This window comes from Oncorhynchus gorbuscha, unplaced genomic scaffold (genome assembly GCF_021184085.1).
Source record: "Oncorhynchus gorbuscha isolate QuinsamMale2020 ecotype Even-year unplaced genomic scaffold, OgorEven_v1.0 Un_scaffold_557, whole genome shotgun sequence".
NCBI lineage: Eukaryota > Metazoa > Chordata > Actinopteri > Salmoniformes > Salmonidae > Oncorhynchus > Oncorhynchus gorbuscha.
The window spans coordinates 466,832-484,331 of NW_025745390.1; the positions used below are offsets into that span (position 1 = coordinate 466,832).

The 17,500-nt window shown below is 42.1% G+C and overlaps 1 protein-coding gene across 4 annotated transcripts in view; it reads right to left on the minus strand.

The window, feature by feature from the left end:
• myo15aa (myosin XVAa) overlaps positions 1-17,500 on the minus strand; it is a 207,366-nt gene that overhangs the window by 152,752 nt on the left and 37,114 nt on the right. For 3 of the 4 annotated variants that reach the window (XM_046334015.1, XM_046334014.1, XM_046334013.1), the window contains exons 10-11: positions 4,645-4,722; positions 685-839 (exon numbers count right to left, since the gene is read on the minus strand). In XM_046334015.1, the coding sequence (XP_046189971.1) occupies positions 685-839; positions 4,645-4,722 (233 nt within the window). The remainder of the gene's footprint in view (positions 1-684; positions 840-4,644; positions 4,723-17,500) is intronic. The other variant, XM_046334016.1, reaches the window with a different exon arrangement.

Here is a 17,500-nt window from a genome sequence, read left to right on the forward strand (position 1 = left end):
AACACCTAATATTAATAATAATAATAACACCTCTCCTCCTCCCTTTAATATTCATAATAATAATAACACCTCTCCTCCCTTCAATAATAATAATAATAACACCTCTCCTCCCTTCAATAATAATAATAATAACACCTCTCCTCCCTTTAATATTAATAATAATAATAATAATAACAATAACACCTCTCCTCCCTTTAATATTTATAATAATAATAATAATAATAATAACACCTCTCCTCCCTTTAATATTTATAATAATAATAACATCTCTCCTCCCTTTAATATTAATAATAACACCTCTCCTCCCTTTAATATTTATAATAATAATAATAATAATAATAATAATAACACCTCTCCTCCCTTTAATATTTATAATAATAATAATAATAATAATAATAACACCTCTCCTCCCTTTAATATTTATAATAATAATAACATCTCTCCTCCCTTTAATATTAATAATAACACCTCTCCTCCCTTTAATATTTATAATAATAATAATAATAATAATAATAACACCTCTCCTCCCTTTAATATTAATAATAATAGTAATAATAATAATAATAACACCTCTCCTCCCTTTAATATTTATAATAATAATAACACCTCTCCTCCCTTTAATATTAATAATAATAATAACACCTCTCCTCCCTTTAATATTAATAATAATAGTAATAATAATACCTCTCCATCTTGTCTACCAGTTCCAGAAGTGACAGGGTGAACTTGGTGGAGACGGTGGGGGGCTGGTGTCTCCGGGTCACCGTGCTGCTCTTCCTCACATGACCTCTATGCTGACCTACGACCTCCGCGTGATCCAGGAAGAGGTTGGCCACCATCTGGGGAACACACCATAGACTTAGATAGACATTACATCATTGTATCTACCCCATTTTGACGTCTGTGAGAGCATGGGTAGCACCATTGAGGCCATCTCCATTTAGGAGTAGTCAATTTTCTTCTTCTACTACTACTATGAGTTGTTTGGAGGGTGTAGTCTGAACATGTATAAAGACCAGGCGAGTGATTTACTGCCCCCTGGAGGGTGTAGTCTGAACAGGTTTAGAGACCAGGCTAGTGATTTACTGCCCCCTGGAGGGTGTTGTCTGAACAGGTTTAAAGACCAGGTTAGTGATGTACCTATCCCTGGAGGATGTTGTCTGAACAGGTATAGAGACCAGGTTAGTGAATTACCTATCCCTGGAGGTTGTTGTCTGAACAGGTTTAAAGACCAGGTTAGTGAATTACCTATCCCTGGAGGGTGTAGTCTGAACAGGTATAGAGACCAGGTTAGTGAATTACCTATCCCTGGAGGGTGTAGTCTGAACAGGTTTAAAGACCAGGTTAGTGAATTACCTATCCCTGGAGGGTGTAGTCTGAACAGGTTTAAAGACCAGGTTAGTGAATTACCTATCCCTGGAGGGTGTAGTCTGAACAGGTTTAAAGACCAGGTTAGTGAATTACCTATCCCTGGAGGGTGTAGTCTGAACAGGTTTAAAGACCAGGTTAGTGAATTACCTATCCCTGGAGGATGTTGTCTGAACAGGTATAGAGACCAGGTTAGTGAATTACCTATCCCTGGAGGGTGTAGTCTGAACAGGTATAGAGACCAGGTTAGTGAATTACCTATCCTGGAGGGTGTAGTCTGAACAGGTATAGAGACCAGGTTAGTGAATTACCTATCCCTGGAGGGTGTAGTCTGAACAGGTATAGAGACCAGGTTAGTGAATTACCTATCCCTGGAGGGTGTAGTCTGAACAGGTATAGAGACCAGGTTAGTGAATTACCTATCCCTGGAGGGTGTAGTCTGAACAGGTATAGAGACCAGGTTAGTGAATTACCTATCCCTGGAGGATGTTGTCTGAACAGGTATAGAGACCAGGTTAGTGAATTACCTATCCCTGGAGGGTGTAGTCTGAACAGGTATAGAGACCAGGTTAGTGAATTACCTATCCCTGGAGGATGTTGTCTGAACAGGTATGAAGACAAGATTTGTGATTTACTTCCCCCTGCAGTTACGGAATGTTTGCTCATTAGTATAATTCATTGACTGATCTGGAGACAGGGATAAAGCATTAAAACATCCCATGGCTGATCTCAGATGTCTGGGGCCAAGTTACATTGACTGATCTGGAGACAGGGATAAAGCATTAAAACATCCCATGGCTGATCTCAGATGTCTGGGGCCAAGTTACATTGACTGATCTGGAGACAGGGATAAAGCATTAAATCCCATGTCTGATCTCAGATGTCTGGGGCCAAGTTACATTGACTGATCTGGAGACAGGGATAAAGCATTACATCCCATGTCTGATCTCAGATGTCTGGGGCCAAGTTACATTGACTGATCTGGAGACAGGGATAAAGCATTACATCCCATGTCTGATCTCAGATGTCTGGGGCCAAGTTAACCTTCCCTTTCACGTAAGAAAGTCATGAGCATCATGCTTTTAGGAAAATAGGTTCGTTTTGTACATGTATTAAACTGTGAGAACAATTCCAGTCTCCTTGCTGAGGGGGGTCCTCCCCCTGATCATGTTTACGCTTTGAAAGTTTACATACACCTTAACCAAATACATTTAAAATATGTTTTTCACAATTCCAGACATTTAATCCTAGTAGACATTCACTGTTTTAGGTCAGTTAGGATCACCACTTGATTTTAAGAATGTGAAATGTCAGAATAATAGTAGAGAGAATGATTTATTTCAGCTTTTATTTCTTTCACCACATGCCCAGTGGCTTAGAATTTTACATACACTCAATTCGTGTTTGGTAGCATTGCCTTTAAATTGTTTTATTTGGGTCAAACATTTCGGGTAGCCTTCCACAAGCTTCCCACAATAAGTTGGGTGAATTTTGGGCCATTCCTCCTGACAGAGCTGGTGTAACTGAGTCAGGTTTGTAGGCCTCCTTGCTCGCACACGCCTTTTCAGTTCTGCCCACACATTTTCTATGGGATTGAGGTCAGTGCTTTGTAATGGCCACTCCAATACCTTGAATTTGTTGTCCTTAAGCCATTTTGCTACAACTTTGGAAGTATGCTTGGGGTCATTGTCCATCTGGAAGACCCATTTGCGACCAAGCTTTAACTTCCTGACTGATGTCTTGAGATATTGCTTCAATATATCCACATAATTTTCCATCCTCATGTTGCCATCTATTTTGTGAAGTGCACCAGTCCCCCCTGCAGCAAAGCACCCCCACAACATGATGCTGCCATCCCCGTGCTTCACGGTTGGGATGGTGTTCCTCGGCTTGCAAGCCTCCCCCATTTTCCTCCAAACATAACGATGGTCATTTTGGCCAAACAGTTCTATTTTTGTTTCATCAGACCAGAGGACATTTCTCCAAAAAGTGCGATCTTTGCCCCCATGTGCAGTTGCAAACCGTAGTCTGGATTTTTTATGGCGGTTTTGGAGCAGTGGCTTCTTCCTTGCTGAGTGGCCTTTCAAGGTAATGTCGATATAGGACTCATTTTACTGTGGATATAGATACTTTGTACCTGCTTCCTCCAGCATCTTCACAAGGTCCTTTGCTGTTGTTCTGGGATTGAATTGCACTTTTCACACCAAAGTACGTTCATCTCTAGGAGACAGAACGCATCTCCTTCCTGAGCGGTATGACGGCTGCGTGGTCCCATGGTGTTTATACTTGAGTACTATTGTTTGTACAGATGAATGTGGTTCCTTCAGGCATTTGGAAATTGCTCCCAAGGATGAACCAGACTTGTGAAGGTCTACACATTCTTCTGAGGTCTTGACTGATTTCTTTTGATTTTCCCAAGATGTCAAGCAAAGAGGCACTCAGTTTGAAGGTAGGCCTTGAAATACATCCACAGGTACACCTCCAATTGACTCAAATTATGTCAATTAGCCTATCAGAAGCTTCTAAAGTGTATGTAAACTTCTGACCCACTGGAATTATGATAGAGTGAATTATAAGTGAAATAACCTCTGTCTTTAAACAATTGTTGGAAAAATGACTTGTGTCATGCACAAAGTAGATGTCCTAACCGACTCGCCAAAACTATAGTTTGTTAACAAGAAATCTGTGGAGTGGTTGAAAAAAAAAGTTAAGCATAATCACCTGCAGCCCAAAAGATTAATGACTAGGTAAATAGATCAACTATTGTCTGGTTTAGTTTAATAACACCATTACATGACTAGTTCTAACCTCTAACCTCTAACCTCTAACCTCTAACCCCTCCTACCTTGTTCTTGCTGTGGCTGAACAGATCGAGAACCTGCTGTCCAACCTGGTCCTAGTTCTAACCCCTAACCCCTAACCTCTAACCCCTAACCCCTAACCCCTAACCACTCCTACCTTGTTCTTGCTGTGGCTGAACAGATCGAGAACCTGCTGTCCAACCTGGTCCTAGTTCTAACCCCTAACCTCTAACCCCTAACCTCTAACCCCTAACCTCTAACCCCTAACCTCTAACCCCTCGTACCTTGTTCTTGCTGTGGCTGAACAGATCGAGAACCTGCTGTCCAACCTGGTCGTAGTTTTAACCTCTAACCCCTAACCTCTAACCCCTCCTACCTTGTTCTTGCTGTGGCTGAACAGATCGAGAACCTGCTGTCCAACCTGGTCGTAGTTTTAACCTCTAACCTCTAACCCCTAACCTCTAACCCCTCCTACCTTGTTCTTGCTGTGGCTGAACAGATCGAGAACCTGCTGTCCAACCTGGTCGTAGTTCTTATCCAGAAACTTGTGAACCTACAGAGAGATGACAGAAGGTATAGAGCAGGAAGAAACCATATTATAGAGCCATCGACTGTCGGATCTGTTTTGGTCTGTCTCATTTACTGTGTTGGGTAATATGGGATGTTTTGGTCTGTCTCATTTACTGTGTTGGGTAATATGGGATGTTTTGGTCTGTCTCATTTACTGTGTTGGGTAATATGGGATGTTTTGGTCTGTCTCATTTACTGTGTTGTGTAATATGGGATAATATTACTGGGATGTGTTTTGGTCTGTCTCATTTACTGTGTTGTGTAATATGGGATGTTTTGGTCTGTCTCATTTACTGTGTTGTGTAATATGGGATGTTTTGGTCTGTCTCATTTACTGTGTTGTGTAATATGGGATGTTTTGGTCTGTCTCATTTACTGTGTTGTGTAATATGGGATGTTTTGGTCTGTCTCATTTACTGTGTTGGGTAATATGGGATGTTTTGGTCTGTCTCATTTACTGTGTTGGGTAATATGGGATGTTTTGGTCTGTCTCATTTACTGTGTTGGGTAATATGGGATGTTTTGGTCTGTCTCATTTACTGTGTTGGGTAATATGGGATGTTTTGGTCTGTCTCATTTACTGTGTTGGGTAATATGGGATGTTTTGGTCTGTCTCATTTACTGTCTCATTTACTGTTTGGGTAATATGGGATGTTTTGGTCTGTCTCATTTACTGTGTTGGGTAATATGGGATGTTTTGGTCTGTCTCATTTACTGTGTTGGGTAATATGGGATGTTTTGGTCTGTCTCATTTACTGTGTTGGGTAATATGGGATGTTTTGGTCTGTCTCATTTACTGTGTTGGGTAATATGGGATGTTTTGGTCTGTCTCATTTACTGTGTTGGGTAATATGGGATGTTTTGGTCTGTCTCATTTACTGTGTTGGGTAATATATGGATGTTTTGGTCTGTCTCATTTACTGTGTTGGGTAATATGGGATGTTTTGGTCTGTCTCATTTACTGTGTTTTTGGTCTGTAATATGGGATGTTTTGGTCTGTCTCATTTACTGTGTTGGGTAATATGGGATGTTTTGGTCTGTCTCATTTACTGTGTTGTGTAATATGGGATTTACTGTTTTGGGATCTGTCTCATTTACTGTGTTGGGTAATATGGGATGTTTTGGTCTGTCTCATTTACTGTGTTGGGTAATATGGGATGTTTTGGTCTGTCTCATTTACTGTGTTGGGTAATATGGGATGTTTTGGTCTGTCTCATTTACTGTGTTGGGTAATATGGGATGTTTTGGTCTGTCTCATTTACTGTGTTGGGTAATATGGGATGTTTTGGTCTGTCTCATTTACTGTGTTGGGTAATAATGGGATGTTTTGGTCTGTCTCATTTACTGTGTTGGGTAATATGGGATGTTTTGGTCTGTCTCATTTACTGTGTTGGGTAATATGGGATTTACTGTTTTGGTCTGTCTCATTTACTGTGTTGGGTAATATGGGATGTTTTGGTCTGTCTCATTTACTGTGTTGGGTAATATGGGATGTTTTGGTCTGTCTCATTTACTGTGTTGTGTAATATGGGATGTTTTGGTCTGTCTCATTTACTGTGTGTTTTGGTCTGTAATAATATGGGATGTTTTGGTCTGTCTCATTTACTGTGTTGGGTAATATGGGATGTTTTGGTCTGTCTCATTTACTGTGTTGGGTAATATGGGATGTTTTGGTCTGTCTCATTTACTGTGTTGGGTAATATGGGATGTTTTGGTCTGTCTCATTTACTGTGTTGTGTAATATGGGATGTTTTGGTCTGTCTCATTTACTGTGTTGTGTAATATGGGATGTTTTGGTCTGTCTCATTTACTGTGTTGTGTAATATGGGATGTTTTGGTCTGTCTCATTTACTGTGTTGGGTAATATGGGATGTTTTGGTCTGTCTCATTTACTGTGTTGGGTAATATGGGATGTTTTGGTCTGTCTCATTTACTGTGTTGTGTAATATGGGATGTTTTGGTCTGTCTCATTTACTGTGTTGTGTAATATGGGATGTTTTGGTCTGTCTCATTTACTGTGTTGTGTAATTACTGTTTACTGTGTTGGGTAATATGGGATGTTTTGGTCTGTCTCATTTACTGTGTTGTGTAATATGGATGTTTTGGTCTGTCTCATTTACTGTGTTGTGTAATATGGGATTTACTGTGTTTTGGTCTGTCTCATTTACTGTGTTGTGTAATATGGGATGTTTTGGTCTGTCTCATTTACTGTAATATGGGATGTTTTGGTCTGTCTCATTTACTGTGTTGTGTAATATGGGATGTTTTGGTCTGTCTCATTTACTGTGTTGTGTAATATGGGATGTTTTGGTCTGTCTCATTTACTGTGTTGTGTAATATGGGATGTTTTGGTCTGTCTCATTTACTGTGTTGTGTAATATGGGATGTTTTGGTCTGTCTCATTTACTGTGTTGGGTAATATGGGATGTTTTGGTCTGTCTCATTTACTGTGTTGTCTGTAATATGGGATGTTTTGGTCTGTCTCATTTACTGTGTTGTGTAATATGGGATGTTTTGGTCTGTCTCATTTACTGTGTTGGGTAATATGATGTTTTGGTCTGTCTCATTTACTGTGTTGTTTTTTTGGTCTGTCTCATTTACTGTGGGATGTTTTGGTCTGTCTCAATATAATATGGGATGTTTTGGTCTGTCTCATTTACTGTAATATGGGATGTTTTGGTCTGTCTCATTTACTGTGTTGGGTAATATGGGATGTTTTGGTCTGTCTCATTTACTGTGTTGGGTAATATGGGATGTTTTGGTCTGTCTCATTTACTGTGTTGGGTAATATGGGATGTTTTGGTCTGTCTCATTTACTGTGTTGTGTAATATGGGATGTTTTGGTCTGTCTCATTTACTGTGTTGTGTAATATGGGATGTTTTGGTCTGTCTCATTTACTGTGTTGGGTAATATGGGATGTTTTGGTCTGTCTCATTTACTGTGTTGGGTAATATGGGATGTTTTGGTCTGTCTCATTTACTGTGTTGTTTTGGTAATATGGGATGTTTTGGTCTGTCTCATTTACTGTGTTGGGTAATATGGGATGTTTTGGTCTGTCTCATTTACTGTGTTGGGTAATATGGGATGTTTTGGTCTGTCTCATTTACTGTGTTGGGTAATATGGGATGTTTTGGTCTGTCTCATTTACTGTGTTGTGTAATATGGGATGTTTTGGTCTGTCTCATTTACTGTGTTGTGTGTTTTGGTCTGTCTCATTTACTATTGGGTAATATGGGATGTTTGGTCTGTCTCATTTACTGGGATGTTTTGGTCTGTCTCATTTACTGTGTTGTGTAATATGGGATGTTTTGGTCTGTCTCATTTACTGTGTTGTGTAATATGGGATGTTTTGGTCTGTCTCATTTACTGTGTTGGGTAATATGGGATGTTTTGGTCTGTCTCATTTACTGTTATGGGATGTTTTGGTCTGTCTCATTTACTGTGTTGTGTAATATGGGATGTTTTGGTCTGTCTCATTTACTGTGTTGTTTTGGTCTGTCTCATTTATATGGGATGTTTTGGTCTGTCTCATTTACTGTGTTGGGTAATATGGGATGTTTTGGTCTGTCTCATTTACTGTGTTGGGTAATATGGGATGTTTTGGTCTGTCTCATTTACTGTGTTGGGTAATATGGGATGTTTTGGTCTGTCTCATTTACTGTGTTGGGTAATATGGGATGTTTTGGTCTGTCTCATTTACTGTGTTGTGTAATAATATGGGATGTTTTGGTCTGTCTCATTTACTGTGTTGTGTAATATGGGATGTTTTTGGTCTGTCTCATTTACTGTGTTGTGTAATATGGGATGTTTTGGTCTGTCTCATTTACTGTGTTGTGTAATATGGGATGTTTTGGTCTGTCTCATTTACTGTGTTGTGTAATATGGGATGTTTTGGTCTGTCTCATTTACTGTGTTGGGTAATATGGGATGTTTTGGTCTGTCTCATTTACTGTGTTGGGTAATATGGGATGTTTTGGTCTGTCTCATTTACTGTGTTGTGTAATATGGGATGTTTTGGTCTGTCTCATTTACTGTGTTGTGTAATATGGGATGTTTTGGTCTGTCTCATTTACTGTGTTGTGTAATATGGGATGTTTTGGTCTGTCTCATTTACTGTGTTGGGTAATATGGGATGTTTTGGTCTGTCTCATTTACTGTGTTGGGTAATATGGGATGTTTTGGTCTGTCTCATTTACTGTGTTGTGTAATATGGGATGTTTTGGTCTGTCTCATTTACTGTGTTGGGTAATATGGTATGTTTATATACTATATGTTAAAACAATAATTCATGAATTAATAAAACATGTTAGTCATGTAACAGACGTTCTTATCCAGAGGCTTAGTTAGTGCATTCCTCTGAAGATAGCTATGTGGGACAACCACGTACAGTGTCATAGTCAGTCCATTTTTCCTCAGTAAAGTAGCTATCATCAGAGTCAGTGCTAGTAAGGAGGAGAACTCTGAGTGTTAGTTCACCATGCTAGTGAGGAGGAGTGTTAGTTCACCATGCTAGTAAGGAGGAGTGTTAGTTCACCATGCTAGTAAGGAGGAGTGTTAGTTCACCATGCTAGTAAGGAGGAGAACTCTGAGTGTTAGTTCACCATGCTAGTAAGGAGGAGAACTCTGAGTGTTAGTTCACCATGCTAGTAAGGAGGAGAACTCTGAGTGTTAGTTCACCATGCTAGTGAGGAGGAGTGTTAGTTCACCATGCTAGTAAGGAGGAGTGTTAGTTCACCATGCTAGTAAGGATGAGTGTTAGTTCACCATGCTAGTAAGGAGGAGTGTTAGTTCACCATGCTAGTAAGGAGGATAACTCTGAGTGTTAGTTCACCATGCTAGTGAGGAGGAGTGTTAGTTCACCATGCTAGTAAGGAGGAGTGTTAGTTCACCATGCCAGTAAGGAGGAGAGTTAGTTCACCATGCTAGTAAGGAGTGTTAGTTCACCATGCTAGTAAGGAGGAGTGTTAGTTCACCATGCTAGTAAGGAGGAGAGTTAGTTCACCATGCTAGTGAGGAGGAGTGTTAGTTCACCATGCTAGTAAGCAGGAGTGTTAGTTCACCATGCTAGTAAGGAGGAGGGTTAGTTCACCATGCTAGTAAGGAGGAGAACTCTGAGTGTTATTTCACCATGCTAGTAAGGAGGAGAACTCTGCGTGTTAGTTCACCATGCTAATAAGGAGGAGTGTTAGTTCACCATGCTAGTAAGGAGGAGAACTCTGAGTGTTAGTTCACCATGCTAGTAAGGAGGAGTGTTAGTTCACCATGCTAGTAAGGAGGAGTGTTAGTTCACCATGCTAGTAAGGAGGAGTGTGAGTTCACCATGCTAGTAAGGAGTGTTAGTTCACCATGCTAGTAAGGAGTGTTAGCTCACCATGCTAGTAAGGAGGAGGGTTAGTTCACCATGCTAGTAAGGAGGAGGGTTAGTTCACTATGCTAGTAAGGAGGAGGGTGAGTTCACCATGCTAGTAAGGAGGAGTGTTAGTTCACCATGCTAGTAAGGAGGAGGGTGAGTTCACCATGCTAGTAAGGAGGAGGGTGAGTTCACCATGCTAGTAAGGAGGAGTGTTAGTTCACCATGCTAGTAAGGAGGAGTGTTAGTTCACCATGTTAGTAAGGAGGAGTGTTAGTTCACCATGCTAGTAAGGAGGAGTTTTAGTTCACCATGCTAGTAAGGAGGAGTGTTAGTTCACCATGCTAGTAAGGAGGAGGGTTAGTTTACCATGCTAGTAAGGAGGAGTGTTAGTTCACCATGCTAGTAAGGAGGAGGGTTAGTTCACCATGCTAGTAAGGAGGAGTGTTAGTTCACCATGCTAGTAAGGAGGAGTGTTAGTTCACCATGCTAGTAAGGAGGAGTGTTAGTTCACCATGCTAGTAAGGAGGAGGGTTAGTTCACCATGCTAGTAAGGAGGAGAACTCTGAGTGTTAGTTCACCATGCTAGTAAGGAGGAGAACTCTGAGTGTTAGTTCACCATGCTAGTAAGGAGGAGTGTTAGTTCACCATGCTAGTAAGGAGGAGAGTGTAGTTCACCATGCTAGTAAGGAGGAGTGTTAGTTCACCATGCTAGTAAGGAGGAGTGTTAGTTCACCATGCTAGTAAGGAGGAGTGTTAGTTCACCATGCTAGTAAGGAGGAGTGTTAGTTCACCATGCTAGTAAGGAGGAGTGTTAGTTCACCATGCTAGTAAGGAGGAGGGTTAGTTCACCATGCTAGTAAGGAGGAGGGTTAGTTCACCATGCTAGTAAGGAGGAGGGTTAGTTCACCATGCTAGTAAGGAGGAGGTTTTCACTGTGTTGAGTTCACCATGCTAGTAAGGAGGAGTGTTAGTTCACCATGCTAGTAAGGAGGAGTGTCTAGTTACCAGTCTAGTAAGGAGGAGTGTTAGTTCACCATGCTAGTAAGGAGGAGTGTTAGTTCACCATGCCGGTAAGGAGGAGTGTTAGTTCACCATGCTAGTAAGGAGGAGGGTTTTGGTTTCACTGTAGTAAGGAGGAGGGTTAGTTCACCATGCTAGTAAGGAGTCTGTTAGTTTACCATGCTAGTAAGGAGGAGTGTTAGTTCACCATGCTAGTAAGGAGGAGTGTTAGTTCACCATGCTAGTAAGGAGTGTTAGTTCACCATGCTAGTAAGGAGGATGTTAGTTCACCATGCTAGTAAGGAGGAGTGTTCAGTTCACCATGCTAGTAAGGAGGAGTGTTAACCATATAAGGGAGGTTTATTCACTATGCTAGTAAGGAGGAGTTAGTTCACCATGCTATAAGGAGGAGTGTTAGTTCACCATGCTAGTAAGGAGGAGTGTTAGTTCACCATGCTAGTAAGGAGGAGGTTAGTTCACCATGCTAGTAAGGAGGAGTGTTAGTTCACCATGCTAGTAAGGAGGAGTGTTAGTTCCCATGCTAGAAGAGGAGTGTTAGTTCACCATGCTAGTAACAGTTCACCATGCTAGTAAGGAGTGTTAGTTCACCATGCTAGTAAGGAGGATGTTAGTTCACCATGCTAGTAAAGTGTTAGTTCACCATGCTAGTAAGGAGGAGTGTTAGTTCACCATGCTAGTAAGGAGGAGTGTTAGTTCACCATGCCGGTAAGGAGTGTTAGTTCACCATGCTAGTAAGGAGGAGTGTTAGTTCACCATGCTAGTAAGGAGGAGTGTTAGTTCACCATGCTAGTAAGGAGGAGGGTTAGTTCACCATGCTAGTAAGGAGGAGTGTTAGTTCACCATGCTAGTAAGGAGGAGAACTGCTGAGTGTTAGTTCACCATGCTAGTAAGGAGGAGAACTCTGAGTGTTAGTTCACCATGCTAGTAAGGAGGAGAACTCTGAGTGTTAGTTCACCATGCTAGTGAGGAGGAGTGTTAGTTCACCATGCTAGTAAGGAGGAGTGTTAGTTCACCATGCTAGTAAGGATGAGTGTTAGTTCACCATGCTAGTAAGGAGGAGTGTTAGTTCACCATGCTAGTAAGGAGGAGAACTCTAAGGAGTGTTAGTTCACCATGCTAGTGAGGAGGAGTGTTAGTTCACCATGCTAGTAAGGAGGAGTGTTAGTTCACCATGCCAGTAAGGAGGAGAGTTAGTTCACCATGCTAGTAAGGAGTGTTAGTTCACCATGCTAGTAAGGAGGAGTGTTAGTTCACCATGCTAGTAAGGAGGAGAGTTAGTTCACCATGCTAGTGAGGAGGAGTGTTAGTTCACCATGCTAGTAAGCAGGAGTGTTAGTTCACCATGCTAGTAAGGAGGAGGGTTAGTTCACCATGCTAGTAAGGAGGAGAACTCTAAGGAGTGTTAGTTCACCATGCTAGTAACCATGCTAGAGGAGAACTCTGAGTGTTAGTTTGCACCATGCTAGTAAGGAGGAGAACTCTGTAAGTGTTAGTTCACCATGCTAGTAAGGAGGAGTGTTAGTTCACCATGCTAGTAAGGAGGAGAACTCTGAGTGTTAGTTCACCATGCTAGTAAGGAGGAGTGTTAGTTCACCATGCTAGTAAGGAGGAGTGTTAGTTCACCATGCTAGTAAGGAGGAGTGTTAGTTCACCATGCTAGTAAGGAGTGTTAGTTCACCATGCTAGTAAGGAGGAGTGTTAGTTCACCATGCTAGTAAGGAGGAGGTTAGTTCACCATGCTAGTAAGGAGGAGTTCACCATGTTAGTTCACCATGCTAGTAAGGAGGAGTGAGTTCACCATGCTAGTAAGGAGGAGTGTTAGTTCACCATGCTAGTAAGGAGGAGTGTTAGTTCACCATGCTAGTAAGGAGGAGGGTGAGTTCACCATGCTAGTAAGGAGGAGTGTTAGTTCACCATGCTAGTAAGGAGGAGTGTTAGTTCACCATGCTAGTAAGGAGGAGTGTTAGTTCACCATGCTAGTAAGGAGGAGTGTTAGTTCACCATGCTAGTAAGGAGGAGTGTTAGTTCACCATGCTAGTAAGGAGGAGGGTTAGTTCACCATGCTAGTAAGGAGGAGTGTTCAGTTCACCATGCTAGTAAGGAGGAGTGTTAGTTCACCATGCTAGTAAGGAGGAGTGTTAGTTCACCATGCTAGTAAGGAGGAGTGTTAGTTCACCATGCTAGTAAGGAGGAGTGTTAGTTCACCATGCTAGTAAGGAGGAGTGTTAGTTCACCATGCTAGTAAGGAGGAGTGTTAGTTCACCATGCTAGTAAGGAGGAGAACTCTGTTCACCATGCTGTAAGGAGGAGTAGTTCACCATGCTAGTAAGGAGGAGAACTGTTGTTAGTTCACCATGCTAGTAAGGAGGAGTGTTAGTTCACCATGCTAGTAAGGAGGAGAAGTTCACCATGCTAGTAAGGAGGTTTAGTTCACCATGCTAGTAAGGAGGAGAGTAAGGAGGAGTTAGTTCACCATGCTAGTAAGGAGGAGTGTTAGTTCACCATGCTAGTAAGGAGGAGTGTTAGTTCACCATGCTAGTAAGGAGGAGTGTTAGTTCACCATGCTAGTAAGGAGGAGTGTTAGTTCACCATGCTAGTAAGGAGGAGTGTTAGTTCACCATGCTAGTAAGGAGGAGTGTTAGTTCACCATGCTAGTAAGGAGGAGTGTTAGTTCACCATGCTAGTAAGGAGGAGTGTTAGTTCACCATGCTAGTAAGGAGGAGGGTTAGTTCACCATGCTAGGGAGGAGTGTTAGTTCACCATGCTAGTAAGGAGGAGGTAAGGAGGAGTTTAGTTCACCATGCTATAAGGAGGAGTGTTAGTTCACCATGCTAGTAAGGAGGAGGGTAAGGAGGAGTGTTAGTTCACCATGCTAGTAAGGAGGAGTGTTAGTTCACCATGCTAGTAAGGAGGAGTGTTAGTTCACCATGCTAGTAAGGAGGAGGGTTAGTTCACCATGCTAGTAAGGAGGAGTGTTAGTTCACCATGCTAGTAAGGAGGAGTGTTAGTTCACCATGCTAGTAAGGAGGAGTGTTAGTTCACCATGCTAGTAAGGAGGAGTGTTAGTTCACCATGCTAGTAAGGAGGAGTGTTAGTTCACCATGCTAGTAAGGAGGAGTGTTAGTTCACCATGCTAGTAAGGAGTGTTAGTTCACCATGCTAGTAAGGAGTAGTGTTAGTTCACCATGCTAGTAAGGAGGAGTGTTAGTTCACCATGCTAGTAAGGAGGAGTGTTAGTTCACCATGCTAGTAAGGAGGAGTGTTAGTTCACCATGCTAGTAAGGAGGAGTGTTAGTTCACCATGCTAGTAAGGAGGAGTGTTAGTTCACCATGCTAGTAAGGAGGAGTGTTAGTTCACCATGCTAGTAAGGAGGAGTGTTAGTTCACCATGCTAGTAAGGAGGAGTGTTAGTTCACCATGCTAGTAAGGAGGAGTGTTAGTTCACCATGCTAGTAAGGAGGAGTGTTAGTTCACCATGCTAGTAAGGAGGAGTGTTAGTTCACCATGCTAGTAAGGAGGAGTGTTAGTTCACCATGCTAGTAAGGAGGAGTGTTAGTTCACCATGCTAGTAAGGAGGAGTGTTAGTTCACCATGCTAGTAAGGAGGAGTGTTAGTTCACCATGCTAGTAAGGAGGAGTGTTAGTTCACCATGCTAGTAAGGAGGAGTGTTAGTTCACCATGCTAGTAAGGAGGAGTGTTAGTTCACCATGCTAGTAAGGAGGAGTGTTAGTTCACCATGCTAGTAAGGAGGAGTGTTAGTTCACCATGCTAGTAAGGAGGAGTTTAGTTCACCATGCTAGTAAGGAGGAGTGTTAGTTCACCATGCTAGTAAGGAGGAGTGTTAGTTCACCATGCTAGTAAGGAGGAGTGTTAGTTCACCATGCTAGTAAGGAGGAGTGTTAGTTCACCATGCTAGTAAGGAGGAGTGTTAGTTCACCATGCTAGTAAGGAGGAGTGTTAGTTCACCATGCTAGTAAGGAGGAGTGTTAGTTCACCATGCTAGTAAGGAGGAGTGTTAGTTCACCATGCTAGTAAGGAGGAGTGTTAGTTCACCATGCTAGTAAGGAGGAGTGTTAGTTCACCATGCTTAGTTTAGTTCACCATGCTAGTAAGGAGGAGTGTTAGTTCACCATGCTAGTAAGGAGGAGTGTTAGTTCACCATGCTAGTAAGGAGGAGTGTTAGTTCACCATGCTAGTAAGGAGGAGTGTTAGTTCACCATGCTAGTAAGGAGGAGGTTAGTTCACCATGCTAGTAAGGAGGAGTGTTAGTTCACCATGCTAGTAGTGTTAGTTCACCATGCTAGTAAGGAGGAGTGTTAGTTCACCATGTTAGTAAGGAGGAGTGTTAGTTCACCATGCTAGTAAGGAGGAGGAGGAGTGTTAGTTCACCATGCTAGTAAGGAGGAGTGTTAGTTCACCATGCTAGTAAGGAGGAGTGTTAGTTCACCATGCTAGTAAGGAGGAGTGTTAGTTCACCATGCTAGTAAGGAGGAGTGTTAGTTCACCATGCTAGTAAGGAGGAGTGTTAGTTCACCATGCTAGTAAGGAGGAGTGTTAGTTCACCATGCTAGTAAGGAGGAGTGTTAGTTCACCATGCTAGTAAGGAGGAGTGTTAGTTCACCATGCTAGTAAGGAGGAGTGTTAGTTCACCATGCTAGTAAGGAGGAGTGTTAGTTCACCATGCTAGTAAGGAGGAGTGTTAGTTCACCATGCTAGTAAGGAGGAGTGTTAGTTCACCATGCTAGTAAGGAGGAGTGTTAGTTCACCATGCTAGTAAGGAGGAGTGTTAGTTCACCATGCTAGTAAGGAGGAGTGTTAGTTCACCATGCTAGTAAGGAGGAGTGTTAGTTCACCATGCTAGTAAGGAGGAGTGTTAGTTCACCATGCTAGTAAGGAGGAGTTCACCATGTTAGTTCACCATGCTAGTAAGGAGGAGTGTTAGTTCACCATGCTAGTAAGGAGGAGTGTTAGTTCACCATGCTAGTAAGGAGGAGTGTTAGTTCACCATGCTAGTAAGGAGGAGTGTTAGTTCACCATGCTAGTAAGGAGGAGTGTTAGTTCACCATGCTAGTAAGGAGGAGTGTTAGTTCACCATGCCGGTAAGGAGGAGTGTTAGTTCACCATGCTAGTAAGGAGGTTAGTTCACCATGCTAGTAAGGTTTAGTTCACCATGCTAGTAAGGAGGAGTGTTAGTTCACCATGCTAGTAAGGAGGAGTGTTAGTTCACCATGCTTAGTTCACCATGCTAGTAAGGAGGAGTGTTAGTTCACCATGCTAGTAAGGAGGAGTGTTAGTTCACCATGCTAGTAAGGAGGAGTGTTAGTTCACCATGCTAGTAAGGAGGAGTGTTAGTTCACCATGCTAGTAAGGAGGAGTGTTAGTTCACCATGCTAGTAAGGAGGAGTGTTAGTTCACCATGCTAGTAAGGAGGAGTGTTAGTTCACCATGCTAGTAAGGAGGAGTGTTAGTTCACCATGCTAGTAAGGAGGAGTGTTAGTTCACCATGCTAGTAAGGAGGAGTGTTAGTTCACCATGCTAGTAAGGAGGAGTGTTAGTTCACCATGCTAGTAAGGAGGAGTGTTAGTTCACCATGCTAGTAAGGAGGAGTGTTAGTTCACCATGCTAGTAAGGAGGAGTGTTAGTTCACCATGCTAGTAAGGAGGAGTGTTAGTTCACCATGCTAGAGGAGTGTTAGTTCACCATGCTAGTAAGGAGGAGTTAGTTCACCATGCTGTAGTAAGGAGGAGTTAGTTCACCATGCTAGTAAGGAGGAGTGTTAGTTCACCATGCTAGTAAGGAGGAGTGTTAGTTCACCATGCTAGTAAGGAGGAGTGTTAGTTCACCATGCTAGTAAGGAGGAGTGTTAGTTCACCATGCTAGTAAGGAGGAGTGTTAGTTCACCATGCTAGTAAGGAGGAGTGTTAGTTCACCATGCTAGTAAGGAGGAGTGTTAGTTCACCATGCTAGTAAGGAGGAGTGTTAGTTCACCATGCTAGTAAGGAGGAGTGTTAGTTCACCATGCTAGTAAGGAGGAGTGTTAGTTCACCATGCTAGTAAGGAGGAGTGTTAGTTCACCATGCTAGTAAGGAGGAGTGTTAGTTCACCATGCTAGTAAGGAGGAGTGTTAGTTCACCATGCTAGTAAGGAGGAGTTTAGTTCACCATGCTAGTAAGGAGGAGTGTTAGTTCACCATGCTAGTAAGGAGGAGTTCACCATGCTAGTAAGGAGTTTAGTTCACCATGCTAGTAAGGAGGAGTGTTAGTTCACCATGCTAGTAAGGAGGAGTGTTAGTTCACCATGCTAGTAAGGAGGAGTGTTAGTTCACCATGCTAGTAAGGAGGAGTGTTAGTTCACCATGCTAGTAAGGAGGAGTGTTAGTGCTAGTAA